The 23,358-nt window shown below is 36.1% G+C and overlaps 2 protein-coding genes across 3 annotated transcripts; one reads left to right on the top strand and one right to left on the bottom strand.

Annotated features, from left to right (window-relative positions):
* Window positions 1-440: 440 nt before the first annotated feature.
* LOC107721194 (uncharacterized) lies at window positions 441-12,453 on the top strand. Of its 2 annotated transcripts, none has more exons than XM_016529082.1 (13): window positions 441-518; window positions 1,222-4,053; window positions 4,348-4,617; window positions 4,660-4,681; window positions 7,168-10,309; window positions 10,407-10,489; window positions 10,589-10,701; window positions 10,789-10,911; window positions 11,574-11,655; window positions 11,732-11,846; window positions 11,937-12,035; window positions 12,128-12,204; window positions 12,305-12,453. In XM_016529082.1, exons 2-13 carry the CDS (start codon window positions 1,224-1,226, stop codon window positions 12,387-12,389), a joined length of 7,041 nt encoding a protein of 2,346 aa, XP_016384568.1. In that variant the 5' UTR covers window positions 441-518; window positions 1,222-1,223; the 3' UTR covers window positions 12,390-12,453. The 2 variants fall into 2 exon arrangements, with proteins under 2 accessions (XP_016384568.1, XP_016384567.1); XM_016529081.1 differs by having other exon boundaries at window positions 1,222-4,086; window positions 4,381-4,617.
* Window positions 12,454-13,159: 706 nt separating this feature from the next.
* LOC107721165 (ectonucleoside triphosphate diphosphohydrolase 8-like) lies at window positions 13,160-17,698 on the bottom strand. The gene is made up of 7 exons (XM_016529035.1): window positions 17,611-17,698; window positions 17,201-17,335; window positions 15,083-15,200; window positions 14,652-14,803; window positions 14,135-14,245; window positions 13,841-13,975; window positions 13,160-13,469 (listed from the first exon to the last, which is right to left on the bottom strand). Exons 2-7 carry the CDS (start codon window positions 17,324-17,326, stop codon window positions 13,275-13,277), a joined length of 837 nt encoding a protein of 278 aa, XP_016384521.1. The 5' UTR covers window positions 17,327-17,335; window positions 17,611-17,698; the 3' UTR covers window positions 13,160-13,274.
* Window positions 17,699-23,358: the final 5,660 nt, after the last annotated feature.

Here is a 23,358-nt window from a genome sequence, read left to right as displayed (position 1 = left end):
AACCTATAATGCTGCAACAAACGTTAATGATGTGTTAACAAATGTTAAACCTTATTGTAAAGGCTTTTTTGAAGGAAGGAATTTCACGTTAAAATAAAATGCTGCTTACTATGAACCTATTTTGGTTCATTTGACTGTATCTATAGTATGTGTTTTAAATTGTATCATAGGCTATTTGGTTGCATTTCTAAGCTTTAAAATGTCCACTAAAGAGCCAGCAAAACTCAAAAAGATTTTTTTTTTTTTTAATTCAAACATGCACTTAGACTGCTATCGAAAAATTTGTTTACGTCGTTCACACAGTAAGAACGATCATCAATTCTCTTCATGAAATATATACTTCAAGATCACACTTCTAATGCAGTTTGTGTCAATAACACAGGAAGTTGAGGGTAGCAGCAAAAAGGAAGCTGCATGAACTGAGCCTCCTTCAAAAGAGAAACACAGGCAACTAAAACTGCGCTGCTAAAACACCCAGGACTGCAAAGTGAATGGATCCCTGAAAGGGGCATCAGAAGGTAACATCAGTTTATCATGGTACTTTAGTAGTGTTACAAGTTGTAGGGGGCACGTCTTACATTTACGCTTTGTCATTTTGCATTTGTAAATGCAAAATTTTGCATGCAAATTACGTGGTTTTATCCTCAAATTATCCATATTGACGTTGGATTACTTAGTCATGGTATTTAGTTGAGCGGAATGTCTTTTCACATTGCGAACATCTGAGTAAAGACATGACACAACATTCATCCGTCCAACAACGTGTATTTACACATTTTTTTAAAAATATCTTTTTAAATCATTTTAATAAATAATCAGCACGTTAGGATGTATGGAAGCAAAGCAGACTGTCATTACTGGTCCATACGGGACGAATTAAATGTGTGATGGCAAGTGTCATGTTTTTTTGTTTTTTTTTAATAAACATTTGTTATATATTGAAAATATAACTCTTGACGTTATATCTATCTAGTATATTAGTATATAAAACAGCTTGTTAGGGTGGTCTGATTTTCACTGTCATTATGTATCATCACAAGCAAAAGTCTTCAGTGGAATCAATGATTTGAGAGCACATGTGTGACGGTTGGTATGAGTCATATACATGGGTCACATCACTAATGCTCTCTGGTTTCCTTTTTAATCATGTTCTTAAGTGTCAAAGATGTTTAGAAATGACTCATCTCCATTGTTTGTCTCATCATATGAACACATGAAAAGTCATGTCAGGCAGAAGATCCAAGAAGAACCAGAGACTTGGTTCATCTCGACGAGGTCCTAAAGGTCTTAACAGCAATATCGAGAAAGATGATGATGGGTTTCAGCGGATTGCAGAGTCTGAGGATGGGCGAAATGAATTTCACACCTCCACTGATTACCATTCAACCCAGTTTGATCATCCACCAAGCTCAAGCGTTGATCAACAAACATCTGCATTAGAATGTCCTCCACATGCAAGAGGTTGCAAGGATTCACTCATGGAGAATGAACTGTCAGAACAGAAAAGAAAAATGGGATCAACACGCAAGAGTACTGGTAGGTTTAAAGTTGAAAGAAAACTTGAAGTGAGGACCACTGGAGAGTTAGATGAAGAATATGTAACTCAACCAAACACATCAACCAGTGAGGAACAACATGCTTCTCTAACAGAAGAAGAACAATCAAGGTCAATGAGTTTTCCTTCTGATTTATCCCTTCAGACAAAAAGTTCTGGATTGAGAAAGGAGCCTAGAACAACTCTTATGTTTGCGGTTTTAGAAAATGAAGATAAAGATGCAATCCACTATCAAGAAATAACATCTCATTCACATGAGGTTGTAAGTGATATGCCTATAGACGAGGCAATGGTGCCATCTGTCCATTCTATTGATGTCACAGTAGCTGAAAGTGATTTGTTGCGGAAGGATTCAGTCATGTTTGATGAACCAAAAACACTTAGTCACCAAGAAATCCCAATAGCCAGTACCTCTGGACAAAAAAGAAGGATGGGCTCAACCCGCAGGCCTCTCGGAGGGAAAAACAGTGACAATGTAGGTGTGCAAGAACATTCAAGAAACATGACAGAGAATGGAAGTAAAGCAGAAGTCATAGGCGAAGCAAAGTTCACCATGTCAGAAGAGATGGCGCAAACATGGGATGATGTGGCAAGAGATGTTTCATCGTCTCACACAGAATCAGCTTTGGTTTTAAATCAGTCTCTGTTGGCTGAGAGAGCTGAGCTGAAAGAGCCTGATGTTTCGGCAGGAACTGAAACTATGAACCAATCAGTTGCTTTTCCCCTTGTTGATTCAGAAAAGCCCCTACCTGAAACATCTAGCCACCATGGAACTCCATTACTCAACGAGGGATTGGATTTTAAGTTTGGTTCACACACTGAGGATTTTGTAAACAAAGTTTGGAAAGAAGCAGAAAGTCATTTAAGTGATAACAGCCAACATGTGTCTGATACAAGAAAAGATACAAACACATCTTACAACTTTAGAGCTGTAAACACAGAAGCCAAGGAGGAGGTTTTAAAACAGAAAGAGGAACTTTCTATAAATGATCAAGAATCTTCATTAAGCCAACATGACATAGCTACTCTAGATAATAACTGCGATTGTTCTATGGCTCAACTTATAGTGGGAGGAAGTAGAAGTTTTGATGTGCCTGTGCCTAATATTAGCCATGCAGAACCCACAGCAACCAATTTACCACATGAGATGAGTGATGCTGTTGATGAAACGCAAGAGATTCATATGGAAATTAAACAAGAAAGTAATGTTTGTGATGTTGCTTCAGTAACATGTGATACTCTGACTGATTTAGAATGTATTATGGAAGAAAATAAAGATCCCCAAATTTTAGCTGCGAGAGAAAATGAGAATACGAGTGATCAAAGAGGATCTGAAACAGACAATGCATTTGAAATTACAGGCCAGGGTGATGTAAGAGATCACAATGTAACACAAATAATAATGGATGTAAGAGATAATGAAAAAGACGGAGAAACAAGCACAGAGACCATTTGGATTTCACACCAGAGACCATGTGAAGTTTCAGCTGAAAAAGAGGAGCTATATAAGGAAAAACAGCAATATTCATCGAATATATCTCAAACACACAGTCCACTACAAGATGATGCTGGGAAGATGCTAGAAACTGATGAGGTTAGAAAAGGCAAAAAAGAGACTGCTGCAGGTAATGGTGTGACCTCAAAGTCAGAGGAAATGTTTAGTTTTAAAGACTCAGCAACAGATACAAGATCTCACGCACACCAACAACTCTTCATGCAATCTCCTGATAACGAAGGCTATGACTCACATGAAAATGTGAATGAGAAAAGTGAAAAGGAAGGAATACTTTTCAGTGTAGAATCTGAGAATGCAGCTTTTGATAGAGGCGATGGGAGAAGTGAAGTAACAGAAGGAATTAAGGAGATGGATGCAGAACCCGTCGTGATATCAGATGGGGACACTGTGTATAATGATAGTGAATCAGAAAACCCAGAGCAAAACAGAGAATTAACAGAGGAGCAAACTGATACATCCTCTGATACAAACCTGCAAGTATTACTTGAAGGAGACACAGTTCTCATGCAAAGTGACATCAACATCATTCCTAAAGATTCTCACAGAGAAGAGGCACACTCAAAATCAAGTCCAGTTATTCATAAGAGAAAAATGGGCTCAACTCGTAGACCTCTCAGAGAGAAAAATGGACAAAGAAAAGAAAAAGAACATCATGATGAAAATGAGACACCTGACAGTGAAGATATGATCAATGTAGAGAAAGAAACAATTAGTTTGGAGGATGAACCCAGTCTAGATGAACCTAGATATACTGCAGTGAGTGACATTTCAGAATCACAAACCCTCACAAAATTACATGCAGAGTGCCAAGAAGTTTATAACGATGTTGAAAGAGCACTAGTAGGGAGAGACACAGAACCACACTCAGTTCAAACCGAAATCACAACTCTTAATTCAGCCACATTTGAAGGAGAAGAAACAGAAGAGATCATCTGTGAAGCTAGTGTTGTAGTCAAAGACATTGAGTTTATTGGCGATACAGTTACAGTGGAGAGTAATATGACTATTAAGTCAGATTTGCTTCAAAATGACATTTCCACTGATGCAAAACCAGAAGCACTGATATCTGAAATAGCTGAGAATGAAAGAAAAACAGACACAATTCCCAAACAAAGTTACGCCAACATCATTCCAGAAGTTCCTCACAGTGAGGAGGTACACACAAAATTGAGTCTTAATGTTCAGAAGCGAAAAATGGGCTCAACTCGTAGACCTCTCAAAGGGAATAAAGGACAAAGAAAAGAACATCATGATGAAAATGAGACACTTGAATAAGTTACAGTGGAGAGTAATATGACTATTAAGTCAGATTTGCTTCAAAATGACATTTCCACTGATGCAAAACCAGAAGCACTGATATCTGAAATAGCTGAGAATGAAAGAAAAACAGACACAATTCCCAAACAAAGTTACGCCAACATCATTCCAGAAGTTCCTCACAGTGAGGAGGTACACACAAAATTGAGTCTTAATGTTCAGAAGCGAAAAATGGGCTCAACTCGTAGACCTCTCAAAGGGAATAAAGGACAAAGAAAAGAACATCATGATGAAAATGAGACACTTGAATATGAAGGTATGATCAATGTAGAGAAAGAAACATTCAGTGTGGAGGATGAATCCAGTACAAATGCATCTCCATTAAGAAACACAAAAGATGGAGCTAAAGAACAGGAGATGGAAATATGCGAGAAGAATGATGTTGGTCCTGTTGAAGGGTCTGAATCCGCTGACCTGCAGTCATCATGTAGTTCAGACTTAACATCTGAGGAATCCATTGCAATAAGTATCTGTCACATCACAGAATCACAAACCCTCATGAAACTGGATGAAGAGTCCCAGGAAAATGCTGGAGATGCTGAAAAAGTGGCAGCAGAGAAAGACAAAGACTTACAATTAAAAATTGAATCACAGAACAAAATATTTGACTCAACAACTAGTGAAGCTGAAGGAACAGAAGAGAACATCAATGATGTTAGTGTGACATTAGTCAGAGAAGTTGAAGTTATTGGAGATACAGGTACAGTGGAGAGTAATGTGACTACAGAGTCAGATTTTCTTCAAACTTCTCCTGATGCACACATCGAAGCATTGAAAATATCTGAAAATGCTGAGGAAAAAGTTTCAGAAGAAACAGACACAATTCTTAAGAAAGAACAGGAGATGGAATTATGTGAGGAGAATGATGTTGGTCCTGTTGAAGGGTCTGAATCTGCTCTCCTGCAGTCATCATGTAGTTCAGATTTAGTTTCTGAGGAATCCACTGCAGTAAGTATCTGTCATGTCACAGAATCGCAAACCCTCATGAAACTGCATGAAGAGTCCCAGGAAAATTCTGGAGATGCTGAAAAAGTGGCAGCAGAGGAAGACAAAGACTTACAATTAAAAATTGAATCACAGAATAAAATATTTGACTCAACAACTAGTGAAGCTGACAGAATAGAAGAGAACATCAATGATGTTAGTGTGACATTAGTCAGAGAAGTTGAAGTTATTGGAGATACAGGTACAGTGGAGAGTAATGTGACTACGGAGTCAGATTTTCTTCAAACTTCTCCTGATGCACACATCGAAGCATTGAAAATATCTGAAAATGCTGAGAAAGAAGTTTCAGGAGAAGCAGACACAATTCTTTTACAAAGTGACATCAGCATCATTCCTGAAGTTTCTCACAGAGAAGAGGCACACTCAAAATCAAGTCCAGTTATTCATAAGAGAAAAATGGGCTCAACTCGTAGACCTCTCAGAGAGAAAAATGGACAAAGAAAAGAAAAAGAACATCATGATGAAAATGAGACACCTGACAGTGAAGATATGATCAATGTAGAGAAAGAAACATTCAGTGTGGAGGATGAATCCAGTACAAATGCATCTCCATTAAGAAACACAAAAGATGGAGCTAAAGAACAGGAGATGGAAATATGCGAGAAGAATGATGTTGGTCCTGTTGAAGGGTCTGAATCCGCTGACCTGCAGTCATCATGTAGTTCAGACTTAACATCTGAGGAATCCATTGCAATAAGTATCTGTCACATCACAGAATCACAAACCCTCATGAAACTAAATGAAGAGTCCCAGGAAAATGCTGGAGATGCTGAAAGAGTGGCAGTAGGAGGAGAAACAGACCTCCATTTAGAAATTAAAGCACAGATCAAAACATCTGACTCAACCAGTGAAGGAGAAGGAACAGAAAAGAACAATATGATCAATGTAGAGAAACAAACAATTAGTTTGGAGGATGAACCCAGTCTAGACGAATCTACATTACAAAGTTTAAAAGATGGAGCTAAAGAACAGGAGATGGAAATATGCGAGAAGAATGATGTTGGTCCTGTTGAAGGGTCTAAATCCACTGACCTGCAGTCATCATTTAGTTCAGACTTAACATCTGAGGAATCCATTGCAATAAGTATCTGTCACATCACAGAATCACAAACCCTCATGAAACTAAATGAAGAGTCCCAGGAAAATGCTGGAGATGCTGAAAGAGTGGCAGTAGGAGGAGAAACAGACCTACATTTAGAAATTAAAGCACAGATCAAAACATCTGACTCAACCAGTGAAGCAGAAGGAACAGAAAAGAACATACATGATGCTAGTGTTTTAGTGAGAGAAGTTGAAATTATTGGAGATACAGTTACAGTGGAGAGTAATATGACTTCTGAGTCAGACTTTCTTCAAAGTTCTGATGCATTGAAGGCACACTCAAAATCAAGTCCAGTTATTCATAAGAGAAAAATGGGCTCAACTCGTAGACCTCTCAGAGAGAAAAATGGACAAAGAAAAGAAAAAGAACATCATGATGAAAATGAGACACCTGACAGTGAAGATATGATCAATGTAGAGAAAGAAACAATTAGTTTGGAGGATGAACCCAGTCTAGATGAACCTAGATATACTGCAGTGAGTGACATTTCAGAATCACAAACCCTCACAAAATTACATGCAGAGTCCCAAGAAGATTATAACGAGGTTGAAAGAGCACTAGTAGGCAGAGACACAGAACCACACTCAGTTCAAACCGAAATCACAACTCTTAATTCAGCCACATTTGAAGGAGAAGAAACAGAAGAGATCATCTGTGAAGCTAGTGTTGTAGAGATGAATCTAGATATACTGCAGCGAGTGTCTGTGACATTTCAGAATCACAAACCCTCCCCAAAACTCATGCATTGTCCCAGGAAAATACTGGAGATGTTGAAATAGTGCAAGCAGAGGGAGACACAGAACAACACTTAGAAAACAAAACATTTGACTCAACAGCATTTGAAGAAGAAGCAGCAGAAGAGAACATCTGTGAAGCCAGTGTTTTAATCAAAGAAGTTGAGTTTATTGGCGATACAGTTACAGTGGAGAGTAATATGACTATTAAGTCAGATTTGCTTCAAAATGACATTTCCACTGATGCAAAACCAGAAGCATTGATATCTGAAATTGCTGAGAATGAAAGAAAAATAGACACAATTCCCAAACAAAGTGACGCCAACATCATTCCAGAAGTTCCTCACAGAGAGGAGGTACACACAAAATTGAGTCTTAATGTTCAGAAGCGAAAAATGGGCTCAACTCGTAGACCTCTCAAAGGGAATAAAGGACAAAGAAAAGTGAGAGTAGAATCCGAGGAAAAGAATGGAGATAATGAAGTATTGTCAGAAGTGGAAGACACAGAAACACGCTTAGAAATTCAAAACCAGGATAACGTGGTTGATCACAATGTGACACAAGAAATTATGAATATAAGAGATAATGAAGATGAGGAGAGAAAGACCACAAAGACAGTGGACATGTCAGTGCAGGAGCTATGTGATGATTTGGAGCTAGAGCAGAGACCAGATGTATCTCAAACACAAACTGGTCCATCACAGGATGATACTGGCTCATATTTATTAGAGGTCCCAGAAAGAACTGCAGATTTTGTTAGAGACAGATTTGCCTGTAAGAGTCATTCTGATCTGGTCTTGTCTGATGCCCTGCTTATAGAGGAAACACAAATTCATGTGTCATCTGAGGATGTTCCGCCGAAAGAGATGGTTGAAATGCATCCAGTCTCCAAAAGGCCTATGCAGAAGAGAAAAATGGGGTCAACTCGGAAGAGAGGGAAGAGAATGGTGAATGACGAGGAGGTTGAAGAAGAGAAAGAGGGAGAAGCTGAAAATACAACAAATGATGATGGAACCACAAAGTCAGAGGAGAATTTAACTATTGAAGAAGCCATTGTAGGATATCCTGTACACCAGCAACTCTTTAGTTCATCTGCTGATAAAGAAGGTCATGAGATTCAGGATATTGGTAGTAAATCAGATGTGCAGACAGAAATCTCAGAACAAAATGATCCAAATTCTACCATAAATCCAGAACTATTGATAGAATCTGAATGTTCTTCAAATGTTGCTGCTGAGATGGTTTCAGACCTTCCATTGGGAGATGCTGACACATACTTAGGTCCTAAACAAAGTGTCATTCCTAAAGAGTCTCTTAGAGAAGATCAATCAAGCTTGAATCCAGTTGTTCAAAAACGAAAAATGGGGTCAACACGTAAGACGCTCAGAGGGAACAAAGGGCAGGGAAAAGAAGTAGAATCCAAAAAGATGGATAGAGATAGCGAAGAAATGACACAGGAACAGGATACAGAACCACATTTAGCAACCAGTGCAAGAAAAACTGAATGTAAATTTGATGAAGAGGTTGAACAAAACTTCCCTGTTGAATTTTCCTATCCAGTGGCTTCTTCAAAAATGTTCTCTGAATCAGAAAATGGAGTGAAGGAAGTTTCTCCAAATATCCATGACCTCTCTGAGGTGAGTGAGGAAAAGGGGATGGAAAGTACTGGAAATTACAGTAATAGTGAGAATAAGGCAATCAATCTCTATGACGGGACAAAGGACAAATTTGTCTTGACAGTTAGTCACGAAGATGTTGATCAAACCGTGACTGTAGATTACCTTGATCAGCATGTTTATGTAGGATCAGAGCCTGAACAAACTGAAAACACAGCCCATTCTTTTCCCACACAAGAACTAAAAAACACTCAGGATGATGTTGTTTATGAAATCAGTTCCACCCAAGAAAAGAGGCGAAAGATGGGCTCAACCCGGAGATATCCTAGAGTAATGCATGGGGAAAATATGGCCAATAATGAAGATGGACTTGGTGTGGCAGAGGATAGAGAAACTAATAAAGCAGAAGATGATTTGGATGATATGCCTTTAGCATCAAGCATCAGTCAGTCCAAGGAAGTGTCTTCAGTCAGTACCACAGATCTTGAATCAGAAATTTTAAGTAGTGCAACTGATTTAAAAGGTGAAAATGATCATCAGAACAATTCTGAACCCAGTGGACCAACAGTGCCTGAAACACCTGAAAATACCCTTCAAATATGTGATAATCAGTTAGTAAATGCTGATGTTACCAAACATCCACAGTCAGAGACTGTTACCACTGAGAAGAGAAGAAAGATGGGCTCCACTCGGAAAAATCTCAGAGAAGGAAGAATACAAGGAAAAAGAGATGGATATGAAGAAACAGAAACTGCAGACACAAATCTGCAGATGTCTCAGGACTCTGAAATGAGCTTAGGGGAACAAACAACTCACAATTACTCTAATCAGTCAGAGGATTCACTTCTCCGTGAGATAGAAAGAGCATTAAATAAGACGTCTCAAAGTTCAATGAGTAATGATCGGGAATCAATCGTCAAAGAGCCTAACCCTGAAGACTTAGCGAATGCTTCTGATCTTAATATGTCAGAAAACTCCGAAATCAAATCTCTCCAGCCGACACCATTGGCTCACAGTGAACCCAACTCACCAGGAAGACGAAGAAGAAAAATGGGTTCAACTCGCAAGAATCCCAGAGAGCAGCTCAAAGCAGAAAGGGAGGATGAAGACAAAGAGGATGGGGAGAAAGATGAGAATTTAAAGACGAATAAGCAAGAAAACAAGGATCTTGAAAGAGTTGAGGTGTCTATAGTGCATAATATCACTGAAAACAAACTGAATAAAGAGTATCTTGATGTCTCTAGTGCACACACAAGTAGCAGTCAGCTAGAAGAGAGCACTAACCCTGTTAGCCAAGAAAGGACGTCTCCATCAACTAGAAGGAAGTTTGGGTCCAGACGCGCTAAGGGCAAACAAGGCCTTGGTAGTCTGGCCGCTTCTGATTTTGGGAATGAATTAGAAGATGGAGATCATAAACCAGACAGCTCTGAGGTTGAGGACAAGCTGCGCAGTGATGACTTAGAGGTATATATCTCTTTGTTTAGAAAATGTCCTTATATTTTGTACTTCAGCCTATAATGGTACTTGCTTTAAAACACTAACAAATGTCTGTATTGTTAAGGTTTGTGATCCATGCCTCACCTTACAACCAGAGAATCAACCAATTACCCATCCAGTCTCTGAGCAGAGGAACATGGAAGCCAAGTATGAAACAGAGCAATATAAGAGCTCTTTGTCTGTTATAAGAAAGTAATTTACTTGTTTGTTTGTTTTTTCAATTCTGTTTTGTTTTTCCTGCTCCAGAAATGAAGAAGCTGCTCCAAAAGGCACTGGTGCTGGTCTCGTTTCTTTGGACCAAATCATGAAACATGATAGAAGCACTGGAGCTAAGCAGACGGTAAATCTCAAGAACAGGAGTGAGTAAAGTGATAAAACATTGTCATGCAATTATTTCTTAAAGTTTAATATCTAATACTCATCTAAACACAAACTCTGTCATATAGTTTCAGATGCTGAAGTAGTTCAGTTTAACGTTGTCATGGTGGGAAACAGCTGTGTGGGGAAGACTTCCTTCATCAGACGCTTCCATGAAGGGCAGTTCACTGAGGATTACCACTCCACTATTGGTGAGTGTTGCGTTGGAGAGCAGGCATTCTTGTTTTTCTGAAGCAATTATTCACACTTCCATTCAAAAAGAGTCAGCAAGATTTTTAAAATGTTTTTGAAAAAAAGTCTGTTATGCTCATACAGTTTATTTGATCAAAAATATAGTAAAAACAGTACTATTGTAAAATATTATTAGAATTTCAAATACTTTTCTATTTTAATATATTTTAAAATTGATTGAATTTATTCCTGTGAAGTCATTACTCCAGTCTTCAGTGTCACATGATCCTTCAGAAATAATTCTAATATGCTGATTTGATTCTTAATAAACATTCCTTATTATTATCAATGTTGAAAACAGTTGTGCTGATTAATATTTTTCTGGATACATTTTTTCAGGATTTTTGTAACTTTATTAATGTATTTACTGTCACTTTTGGTCAATTTAATGCATCCTTTCTGAATAAAGGTGCTAATTTCTTTAAAACATCTTACTGACCTTAAATTTACAATGGTAGTGTATAAGGTGTCATGGTACACTATAGAAATAAATGATTTCTAAGAAGAAAAAATGCAGCAACAGACAGCCTAATGATAACGATCAGTTCCAAATGTATAAATATATAAAGGAGAATAACTTATTTTATGTTAAAATGTTATATATTTTATGTTTTGCACCCAGGTGTTGACACCTGTACACAGACTGTTGCTCTGCCTGACAGAACTGTTCAACTGCAGATATGGGACACAGCAGGTCAAGAGAGGTAAGACATAGGAACAAATTAACACATGATGAAAAAAGTTGTTGGTGTGTAATTTAACCCAAAAAATCTTTATAAGGTTTCACAGCATCACCACACAAGTGTTCCACAAGGCTGATGGGCTTCTGCTCATGTATGAAATCACATGTTCAAATAGTTTTATTTCTGTACGGGATTGGATCTCTCGAGCTCAGGTATCTAATGTTTTCATGTTCCTTATATTTTAGTCAAAATATATGGAAATGTCCCCTTCCCTAAATTGTATTATGACAATGTTACACAAGAAAAGGGCTCCCGATGATGTCATCATGATGTTGCTTGGAAACAAGAATGATTCTGTAGAGCGTGCAGTCCAGATTCAGGAAGGGGCAGATCTGGCCAGAGTAAGCGTTCATTGTGACCCGAAAAGTACTGTCCAATTGTTTTGCCTGAGTATATTTCTACTAAAAGTTTGGTTGTATTTTCCCTTCATTAGGAGTATAACATACATTTCATGGAGTGCAGTGCTGTAACTGGGGCGAATGTGTCAGAATCCATGAGAACTCTTGCAGAGTAAGACTCAAAACTAACAAAACCCATCACACCAATTATTACTTGTTCAACATGTGTGTTTTCTGTCCATGCATAAAGACTCATTTCTTGTTGCTACTAGGTTGTTAATGCAGCGCAAATCACAGAAGGAGAGACACACAACATTGAGAAGAGAACCATCACAGAAGAAATCTGGTTGCTGTTGAAAACACACTCCCACACACACAACATGCATGACCATTCAAAAGTTTGGGTTAGTTAGATATTTTTTGTAGAAATTAATACTGTTATTCAGCAGTTATGCATTAAATTGATCAAAAGTGACAGTAAAGACTATATCGATACAGGAAAAAAAAAAACTTTTTTTAAAAATTTTCTGTTTATCAAAGAATCCTGAAAAAATGGTTTATAATTCATAAATTATCAGCTTTTCTGTCAGAGGAATAAATAAAACCTAAAAAAGGTAATAATATTTCACAATATTACTGTTTTAATTAAATGCAGTATTGGTGAGTATAGCAGACTTTACATTAAATCTTACCAACCCCAAACTTTTGAGGGTAATGTACAAACAATTTGTAAAAAAGCAAAGGCAAAAAAAGTAAGCTGCTTATATTTAGTTGCTTAAGGAGAATGTAATTTCTGTATTTTATAAATTTGCACAAAGTACAATAAGGATTTCACACATAATAATATAATCATAAATGTATTTAATGTCTGTTAAGTGCTTTAATTCCAACTGCAAGTGCTGAGTGTAAGTAAAAATGAATACAAACAAATAAAAAAAGCTATACTCTTACAATTTAGAGTTTATGAATGATGAAAAATCTCTGTTTCGTGAATTATTAGTTAGCACAGACTAAATCAGAGGTACTAGTCAGCCTTCAAAACAAGACACTACTTTAAATAACAAAAAGCTACATTTTGCTAGAAATGGTATAGAATGTTAGAAAAACAAAGGATATGTCATCTCATTTTGTCATCATAATGTCAAAATTCATAGATTATTTCACTGTTTGTGAGGTCTTTGTGGAAAAAAAACAAACATAAGCAATAAATATTAATGTATACACACATTCATGACACACAACTCACTGGCTTAGATCACGGACAAACAGAATGGCTATAATAAGTAAACTGAGGAAGAGGGCAAATACGATGAAGAAAATCTGAGCTGCCCACTGACTGTGCGGCACTCCTGTCACCGCTCTGGACCATTCAGAAGGAATCATGTTGGTCAGGTTCAGCATGTAGCCCAATGTCCAACCAATATCTGTGTCTGCTACCTGTAACAATCTTATATGAGTACAAATCACACTGATGGGGAAAGTAAGGCCATATACAGGGAGATTCCCAGAAGTAGGAGGTTTCCTCATACTTCTGGAGCAGAGGTTATCTGATATATTGTCAGGTTGCCGTTGAGCACATGGCATGATGTCAGTTTATGAGCTGCTTCCACTGTGCTCTTGAGCAATGCAAATAATCTGAGGTTAAATTATAGTCTCTAACGATTTATGAATCACTGAATATCCATATTCAGTCTGCTATATTAATAAGGAGGAGATTGATCTGTATGCATGAAATTCATAAATTCACATTACTGAACAGCTTCATTTCGGTAAAGGAAGGCTAATAATTTAAACTGATGAAACCTTACCTGTTTCACAAAAGAGATTTGATCCCAGGTGTTATTGAACTTGTATCCTTTCAAGAGAATAGTCATAATATAATGAGCAGAAGCACAATAATCTTTCAGATATTTTGCCGTAATGTTTGGATTTTCAGCGGTAAGCTGCAGAAAGAAAAAACAGTCATAAAAATTAATTTAAGGATCAGTATTACAAAAGATAACACCAGCATCATCAAATGGACTCATATTGTGATTCACTTCTCATCTCACCAGGCTTTTTACTATAAAATGTAGGATTGCAATTAGTATCTGTGAACTCACAGAGGTCCAGTTTTTGTTGCAGTGAGTCTCAATAGTGGAAAGAACCTGGGTCAGGGGAGCTTTTGGGACAAGTCCAAGGAAGTCAAAGGTGTAGAAGTATGCAGAAAAAGCCTATGGACATAATAGTATAGCTATCATAAGTTATTTACAACAAAAAAAGGATAGTAGAGGATAATTTTTATATAAATATCATTTAAAATAGTAACTTGTTGGCTACTTCTGTATGTGTCGATTCAGTAACCGCTCTGATAGATTCAGCTGCGTGTGCATTGCTAATAACTTCATTTGGACAGCTTTAAAGGTGATTTTCTCAATATTTAGATTTTTTTGCACCCTCAGATTCCAGATTATCAAATAGTTGTATCTCGGCCAAATATTGTCATATCCTAACAAACCATACATCAGTGGAAAGCTTATTTATTCAGCTCAATTTAGTAAAATTGACCCTTATGACTGGTTTTGTGGTCCAGGGTCACATTTATATGACACATCAGTCAGTTATTGATAAGTACAGTCACCTAAGAAGCCGCATGCCAGCAGTGGCACCAAGGTACACAGGTGTAGTTTTCCGCTCTCCTTCTGGTATTGCTGCCTTGGCAACATCCAAGCATTTCTTAAGACTTTCTCCAGCTGCCAGAGGGTTCTGTACATAGCTGGATATGCCATCACCTAAAAAAAAAAAAAATGTTTTGACAGTTAAAACTTATGTACACATTGTATAGCCTTCTCATAGGGACCGGGATCCCAGCCATTTAGGCCACGTGAATTTTTGTGATGGCCCTGTTGAAACTGTTTTTTTTTTTTTTTCTATTCCTTGTAAAACCTAAAGCAAATGAAGTAAATGCATTAGATTCAGCTTTGTCACCTTATAAAGCATAATTTAATCACCGCAAAGTGTTATAATGTTAGGGAACAGAGAGCTGGTCAAGGTTCCAGCGCTGTACTCACCATCCACATCACAGCTCTGTTTCTGAGAGACTATTCCAGTGTTATTCTCTTTGTTCCCCAGCCACTGGTACAGGAAAAGTGCCGTGTGAGTGGAGCCGGCATCAAACACAATCCCATACTGAGGAAGTCAGACAAAGAGTTCCATAAATTTAGACAAAACTTGATTTAATGGGTGTGCTTACTTTCCCAAGAGAAACACACACACATCCTGAGGGAAAACATTTGGCAGTATCACATTCATGTTATACCACAGGATTCATAAAAATAGTTTGTGTTGAGGAATTGTATAGAATTTATTTGGTTTGGTATACTTGTGGTCTGAAATAATATATTTTTTTCATGTTGTTTTAAGTTAGTTTTTTTTACCATGGATTGCTTTGTTTTTGTGAGACAGACAGTGTAAATGATGAATGATGATGTAAGTGTGAAATACATAATCGGGGTTATACGCAACAAACTTCTGTATTCTGGAAAACAGGTTGCGATGCTTCCGGTTAGTGTATTTTGTATGTGCTTTGTTAAATATGGAGCTGTTTTACTAAAGATGCCTCCGGCACATATGCAGACTGATATCTAAAAGTTTATTTTTGCTCTTCTTTTCACTAACATTCTGATATTAAAATTGAATAAAACTCCAACAATAAAAACAAATAGCTAGGTTAGCTGATTACTATAGAAGTCAAGATACTAGCATCAGTCCATACTGCTATTAACACTTTCTCCGTCAAGCAGGAGAATTTTGGTAACACTTTACAATAGGGTTCACTTTGTTAACATTAGTTAAAGCATTAGATATCATTAACTAATAATGAACAATACTTTGCAATAATATGCTTTAAAATAAGGTCAGATTAGTTGACCTTAGTTAATACATTAACTAACAATGAACAATATATTTGTTACAGTATTTATTAATCTTAAACATTAGTTAATAAAAATACAAAGGTTTATTGTTCAGGTCAGTTAACTAATATTAAGAGATACAACTTTTGGTTAACACTTTAATTTAGGGACCAATTCTCACTAATAACTAGTTGCGCATATTACTAGCATATTGGCTGTTTATTACTTACAAAGCACATATTAATGCCTTATTCTGCATGACCATATTTTGGATTCCTTACTCCTACCCCAAACCTGAACTTAACAACTACCTTACTATTTATTAATAAGCAGCAAATTAGGAATTTACTGAGGCAAAAGTCATAGTTACTAGTTAGTTAATAGTGAGAATTGACTCCCAAACTATAGTGTGACCAGCTTTTGATTTTATTAGTCAATGTTGAAATTCACATTAACTGAGATTAACCATTTTTTATTGTTAGTTCATCTTATTAACCTTAATTAAACCTAACTGTAAAGTGTTACAGAATTTATTCATTTAGGTTCATGTTAATTTCAACAAATACTGATACATTAACATTTCAGCTTGAAATGTTAACGTGTGTAGTTAGTTGTAAAGTGTCACTGTTATTTTTGAAGTTAGTTTTAGAAGGTTTTTATTTTAAATGATTAAAAACAGGAGTTAAGTGTGTGTCCTTAAAAACATCTAAATTCAATTCATGAATATCTTAACAATAAACACTTGTTTTAGAAACAAATAGACACATATCGTGTGTAGTCAAAATGTTATCACTAATGTGACACTAGTGCATGTGTTCACGGATACAGGTTTAAATGTCCTGTTCCCATTTCCCTTCTTTCACCCTCCAATTTCCTGTCGGTGATTGCCCTCTACAAAAGTGGTCATGAATAAAAAAAAATTAAATCCTTCATAGCTCAAACTGTGACCTTTGAAAAGTTTAACATAAAAAAGAACTTATTTTTTAAATGTTTCAAAGACAACAAATTGTAGGAATGACCAGTGTCACACCCTCAACTGTTATCCGACACCACCAATATATATTTATTATAATATCCGATAAAGCAAATATTGACACCTGTTCAGATTATCTGTTTTTAATAAACAACATGTAGTGCAAGCAGAAGACATTTTCTGATGGGTATCTCTTATAGTGTTGACTTTTACAACTCAGATGAACTTCTCACAGAACCGCATTAATCTATTAAAAATCTATACAAAAGCACATTGTAACTGACAGTTGAACATCTTTGCACCTGTGTTGAGTATGGCCGATCCAAAGTCTGATGATTGGCAAGAGAGAGAATCAAAGCGATGATGGTTGTACAAGCTACGGCTGCCATTGCAGCACCCAGCAATAAAGCTTTCATCTGAATTCCCATATCTGCAATCTGTCCAGAAGCAAAACAAATATGCACTACAGGTACAAGGATGATCCACAAATATGTGAAGTTCATTTCATGCATGCCAAAGTTAAATAGTCAAATCCTGTTTCAGACACATTAATTTGTCATAGCTTTGTTTACACTTCACATGCACATTCAAGTCTACAAGTGTACAAGATCAAGAGAATCAATTATTAACCGAGATCTTCAATTAATCTTTGATGTTTTAAAGCTGATTGGCAGATAACAGTAACACTTCAGAGAGAAAGCAAGTGTCTTACCTTCTTCCCTCTCCTTTAGCTGTCCGGATGAACTTTCTTTATGAACCTATACGTGCCTGTGTATTGAAGACAGGTATGTGCAATGTTGATACCTCCACACCTTAACTCCAGCCAGGGCCTTTGGGAACTGAAGTTATACTCCCACTTCCCCAGTATATCTTCAGCTCATTACACACACACACACACACACACACACACATAACACTCTCACTAACTTTTCCTCTTTTACACAGTAGTACTTAACACACAGTTAAGTACAACACCTCACATACTCACAAACACACACCCTGGTTTACAACCTCAAAGTTTCATTGGACCAAATATCCTCTCTTATTTTTATGTATCAATATCACAAGTTGAATCATTTATAGGAAGTTTTCTTAAAGAATTTGACAGGAACTGTGGGAACTGATAAAAAACCTTATCTGAATAAAACCGAAAGCATGCGCTAACCTCATTCACCAATAGCAACTGTTATTTTGGGGGGGGGGGGGGGGACTTGGTACACAAGTTTGAAACATTCTTCGAAATATCTTTGAGTTACAAACACTCTATGGACTTTTAATAGTCCTTTGAATGTCCACCAATAAATTGCAACCAGCAACACCAGTAAATTATAGACTAAATGTTAAAATATATTGGTCATTATTTTTTTATCTTTCTCAGTTCTTTCTTTCTTAATAAACAAACAAACAAGCAAACAAATAATTCAAAAATCAACAGTAGTTGGTTGATGAATGGATATTTCCTTCACTGACTCTTAAGCAGTCTGGAATTCCTTTTTCTCCTATATGAGGAACTTTTGGCAAAAGTTACCTTTTAACTGGTTATGTAGACTAGATACTTTAAATGACAAGGAACAACTGCTAGTCTTTTAGTAACACTTTAAATTAGGGAATGCATATTCACTATTAACTAAGCGTTTTCCCTCAATTAACTCCTAATTACTGCTTATTGATCGTAAGTAAGGTAGTTGTTGCAGTGGTTATATATTAGGGTTAAGGGGTATAGAATATGCAGAATAAATAATTAAAATGTGTTTTATAAGTACTAATAAACACCCAATATGCTAGTAATATGCATGCTAATAAGCAATATTCAGTAGTGTTCCCTAATCTTAAGTGTTACTATTCTTTTATATGGATAACACATTACTAGCATAAACAGACTCTTACTGTGCATTTCTATGGAAATGGCTAATTAGATTCGGAACAGGTGTGACAAATATTCTTGTGTGTCCTTTTAGCTTAACCACCTCAGCAACCTGATTGAGGGATTTGCAGCTAACCATGTATTTCCACATAAAGAAAACTAATTGCTCACGGTCACGCTCAGTTTTAAATTAGTGAGAAAAAAAGACACGGTTCGGTCAGGACGTATCGTAAATCACTGCTTAAATCTGGTATGAATACCTTCTGCTGTCATAAGCTTTTGTTCTCAATCACGCAATCACACCTGTTGCTCACTCCCTTGTGTGTTCAGATGTTCACATTTTGAACATTCGAGCCCACAAACAATAGAGATCAGTAATAGCAGAAAATGGATGAATATCTGTTTGATAATCCTGTGGGGGCCATGACATTGTCAACAAGTTTAAGACTCATTGCTTGAGCCATATGATGTTCAGTTCATTTTGAGAAGCAAAACTTGTCTGCGACAAGTAAAAAGTTAGGCAGATGACTGGTGACTTTTTCCTGACTTGTTATTTGCTGTAACTATTTTCTTAATTAGTCACATTCAACAGTGTTACTGATTTGGCCAGTAAAATTCTCCACCCTAACATGACATAAAATATACAGTGATTCTAAGCAAATAAGATGCATTATCAGATTAAAGGTCATTATAATCTGCCACATCCTTGGTCGGTGAAAACTTAGTTCTGCTATGACAACTCTCAGAGAGTTTAGCATGGTAATATACATGGCAATGTCAATGTGTTTGGTCTTGGTGGAATAGATCTGCTACGTTGCTGCCGCTGCAGAGCAAGTATGGGGGTGTGTGTGTGTGTGTGTGTGCATTACGCCTATGGAGAGTCCCCACAAGGATAGCAAACCTGTGTGTGTGTGTGTGTGTGTGTGTGTGTGTGTGTAAATATATGTATATGTATATACAAACACACACACCCATTCATACTGTGCTTTTACTTTATCATTTTATTATCATATACTGTCACTCACATAATAGTTTATAAAAGATGATGTAGATCTGTTTGTTTACTGTTCATATTATTATTATTAGTCTTTCTACAGAAACTACTGTATATGCTGTCTTTCTCTATTTACATTTTATAATACATTCATTACAAATGTTCCATTTCTCATGAAATCTGACAAAACTTATATATAGATATTTTCTGTTTTTCTAATATTTTTGCAATTACAATTAGATGAATTCATCTTTTAGCTGGTGATACATTGTATGTTGTAGCTGTGAATAATCTAAAACAGTGCTTGTCAGTCCAAACCTGATTCATCTGAAAAATTAATTACTAGACAAATGATCCATGACAAGTGTGTCAGATTATTAATGTGCGATGTGAAGGGCATATTTATATTTGCTACTAATAATTAAATATGATTTGGTAACCTCCTCCCACTTTTTAAATGGTTTGTCATTTTTTGAGGATTTTTCTTTGCCCAAATAAACTTTAATTTAAATTAAAATGCATCCCATTTTTTTAAACATTAAAAGTTTCGACTTAAAATACAATTTTGGGCAGAATAATAATTTGAATGATTTGCTCTACCTGCAATTTTAAGGAGACTGTGCAGGTCTGCTTTGATTGCAGTGGTAAACACAAATCAATGGTAAAACATAATCTTATAGCAATTATGCATAGTAAGCCAAAGTGAACGTAATAAACCCTGTTCTTTTATTGGGGTTTTACAGTTTATTATTATTTTACAGTTTATTATTTACAGTTTATTATTATAAATTGCTGAGCCACACCAAGATTTATGCTTGTTACCCCATTACACTTCTTTATCAGCATTCTCAGGTCACTGTCAGATTATTCAACGTGCAAGAGACTTGAAACTGTAAACCATTAATTATTTTATAATGATATTTTTGCATGTAAAGGGTTCATTTTGACAGGTCGACTATATGTTATACAATAAATAATTATGACAAAAGTAAAGGTAAAAGCTTAATTTTATTCCCATAGCTTTTGTTTTTCACAATGGAGAAGACTCTTTGAATAGACCACGTTCCTGACAGTCACGATCAGGCTCAGGGAATGCACTTTAATTGTTCAACGTTTACTTTGTTTACCTTTTGCTTAAACAGTTTTACTACAGCTGCCTTTTGTCTGCAGTGAACTAACAATTCAAACATTTCAAACAATACGTCTTACCATTTTTATTTATTTATTTATCAATAAAAAACAACAACCTCCAGGAAATATGATAAGACTGGATTTTATATTGCACTAGCATTTTACTTTCGATAGAATTCACAAAATGATTCTAATTCAAGAGGATTTTGAATTTGAATTAGGTGGTTGAAAACATGCAAAACTACGGTGGCCGAGAGAGTTTAACGCACTGCAAATGAAAAAACACATGCAAATAGAAAAAACACCTGCAAATTAAGAAAACATCTTCATCAATTTGACAACACACGCGCTGCAAATGCTCACAACACAACCAAATAAAGAAACGTGCTGCAAATGCTCACAACACAACCAAATAAAGAAACGTGCTGCAAATGCTCACAACACAACCAAATAAAGAAACGTGCTGCAAATGCTCACAACACAACCAAATAAAGAAACGTGCTGCAAATGCTCACAACACAACCAAATAAAGAAACGTGCTGCAAAAACAGAAACGCGCAGCAAATACTCACAACACAACCAAATAAAGAAACCTGCTGCAAAAACAGAAACGCGCTGCAAATACTCACAACACAAACAAATAAACAAAGTGCTGCAAAAACAGAAACGCGCTGCAAATGCTCACAACACAACCAAATAAAGAAACGTGCTGCCATAACAGAAAGCGCTGCAAATACTCACAACACAACAAAATAAAGAAACGTGCTGGTTTAGGAGTCACACTTGCCTTCTTCGCGGTCAAAAGTGACCGAAGTCTTGAAATTTTTTTCAGGAAAATCGATGTAATCCATTTTTGTTCAATAATATTTTTTTATTATTATTTTTGATTTTGAGGGAATTTTATGATACTATGCAATATTTATACAATTTGTATGAGCTATTTTCTCCATTAGAATTAATATATATTTTTTATCTCTTTATTTATTTACTATTTTTTAATAAATGCAATATTTCACATTAAAATAGAGTGAAGGCATTTAAAATCCATTTTTTGAAGTGAGAATTGGGCCATCTGGAGGCATTAAAAAAATAAAAACTTGTGTAATGTTGCGTAACCTCTTGTATTAGCACCCTATATAGATATATACAGAGGCTGGTTACTTTACAACTTCCCTTACAAAAATTAACCATATGGTTTTACTATTAAAATTTATTAATTAATAAATACATTTATTATGTAAAAAATAAATAAAAACAAAAAATGGTTACTATAGTTAAACCATGCTAACCATAAATTAACCATGGATTTACTACACTAACCATAGTTTAACCATGGTATTTGTACAACTGTGGTTATACAAATGGTAATCAATAAAAAAAAAGACATGGTTCATTTTCGTTTTGTTGGAGTAATTTTCCTCCGTTGTGGTCTGTACTTGCGTTTCATTATTTGGTTGTGTTGTGAGCATTTGCAGCGCGTTTCATTATTTGGCTGTGTTGTGAGCATTTGCAGCGCGTTTCTTTATTTGGTTGTGTTGTGAGCATTTGCAGCGCGTTTCTTTATTTGGTTGTGTTGTGAGTATTTGCAGCGCGTTTCTTTATTTGGTTGTGTTGTGAGTATTTGCAGCGCGTTTTTGTATTTGACTGTGTTGCGAGTATTTGCAGCACATGTGTTGTCAAACTGATGAAGAAGTTTTCTTAATTTGCAGGTGCTTTTTCTATTTGCATGTGTTTTCTGTAGTTGCAGCGCGTTCAGCTCTCTCGGCCACCGTACAAAACTGCTGGAAAAACACATTTTTGTAATTAAATGTCAAAATATCATAGTTAAAAAATAAACTTAATAATGTTAGCACAATTTAGGTATGTTAAAATATTGTTTAACAATGTTTTGAAATGTTGATATAGCCTAATAATATTCATTTCTGTATTTTTACAAAAGAGATGGAATCTTTCCAACTAATACCACAAAATGTCACATTAATATCATAAAATCCATTGCTAAAACTTTCTAATGTTTGTGATGTGGTTTTCCCACCAAAATAACAGTTTCTGTATGTTTGTAACAAAAATATTCCAATTTTAGACCTTGTGACACTTTACCGTTTGTCAATAGCCGCTGAATCCCGTTTATTAAGACATTTATAATAGGGAGACAACAATGTGATGCATAGTAGGAATTAGGTTTGCAGTAGACTAAATTATTTTAGCAACATGCTACCGCTCTATTTAGCAGGTATTGAAGCGTTTACCTGGCTTGGTACTGAAGGATCTCGTCCAGTAGAGGACGATGATGCAACTGTAATACTGTAATGCCAGTAGAAGAAGAAGGTGCCAGAATTTCAGAACAGTGCCAGAGCCTACAGTTGATTTTTCAGTGCTAGATCAAGTTAAGGAAGATAATGGTGATCCTGTAGCCATGGTTTATGAACATTTAAAAGGAAATTGGTCAGGCTGTGTGCAGATATATACTG

The sequence above is a fragment of the Sinocyclocheilus rhinocerous genome, unplaced genomic scaffold (genome assembly GCF_001515625.1).
Source record: "Sinocyclocheilus rhinocerous isolate Xijiao unplaced genomic scaffold, SAMN03320098_v1.1 scaffold2106, whole genome shotgun sequence".
NCBI classification, from domain to species: domain Eukaryota; kingdom Metazoa; phylum Chordata; class Actinopteri; order Cypriniformes; family Cyprinidae; genus Sinocyclocheilus; species Sinocyclocheilus rhinocerous.
The sequence above is the reverse complement of the archived record's forward strand: the minus strand, read 5'-3'. Positions and strand labels throughout refer to the sequence as shown.

What these genes read in the sequence shown, in the direction of transcription:
- LOC107721194 (XM_016529082.1), top strand. Translation starts at nt 1,224, where the DNA reads ATGTCAGGCAGAAGATCCAAGAAGAACCAGAGACTTGGTTCATCTCGA. An exon ending in GACACAGCAGGTCAAGAGAG is followed by an intron (nt 11,656 to 11,731) that starts GTAAGACATAGG and finishes AATCTTTATAAG; the next exon opens with GTTTCACAGCATCACCACAC. An exon ending in TCCATGAGAACTCTTGCAGA is followed by an intron (nt 12,205 to 12,304) that starts GTAAGACTCAAA and finishes TGTTGCTACTAG; the next exon opens with GTTGTTAATGCAGCGCAAAT.
- LOC107721165 (XM_016529035.1), bottom strand. Translation starts at nt 17,326, where the DNA reads ATGGGAATTCAGATGAAAGCTTTATTGCTGGGTGCTGCAATGGCAGCC. An exon ending in ATCGGCCATACTCAACACAG is followed by an intron (nt 15,201 to 17,200) that starts GTGCAAAGATGT and finishes TGACTTCCTCAG; the next exon opens with TATGGGATTGTGTTTGATGC. An exon ending in CTGGCATGCGGCTTCTTAGG is followed by an intron (nt 14,246 to 14,651) that starts TGACTGTACTTA and finishes TTATGTCCATAG; the next exon opens with GCTTTTTCTGCATACTTCTA.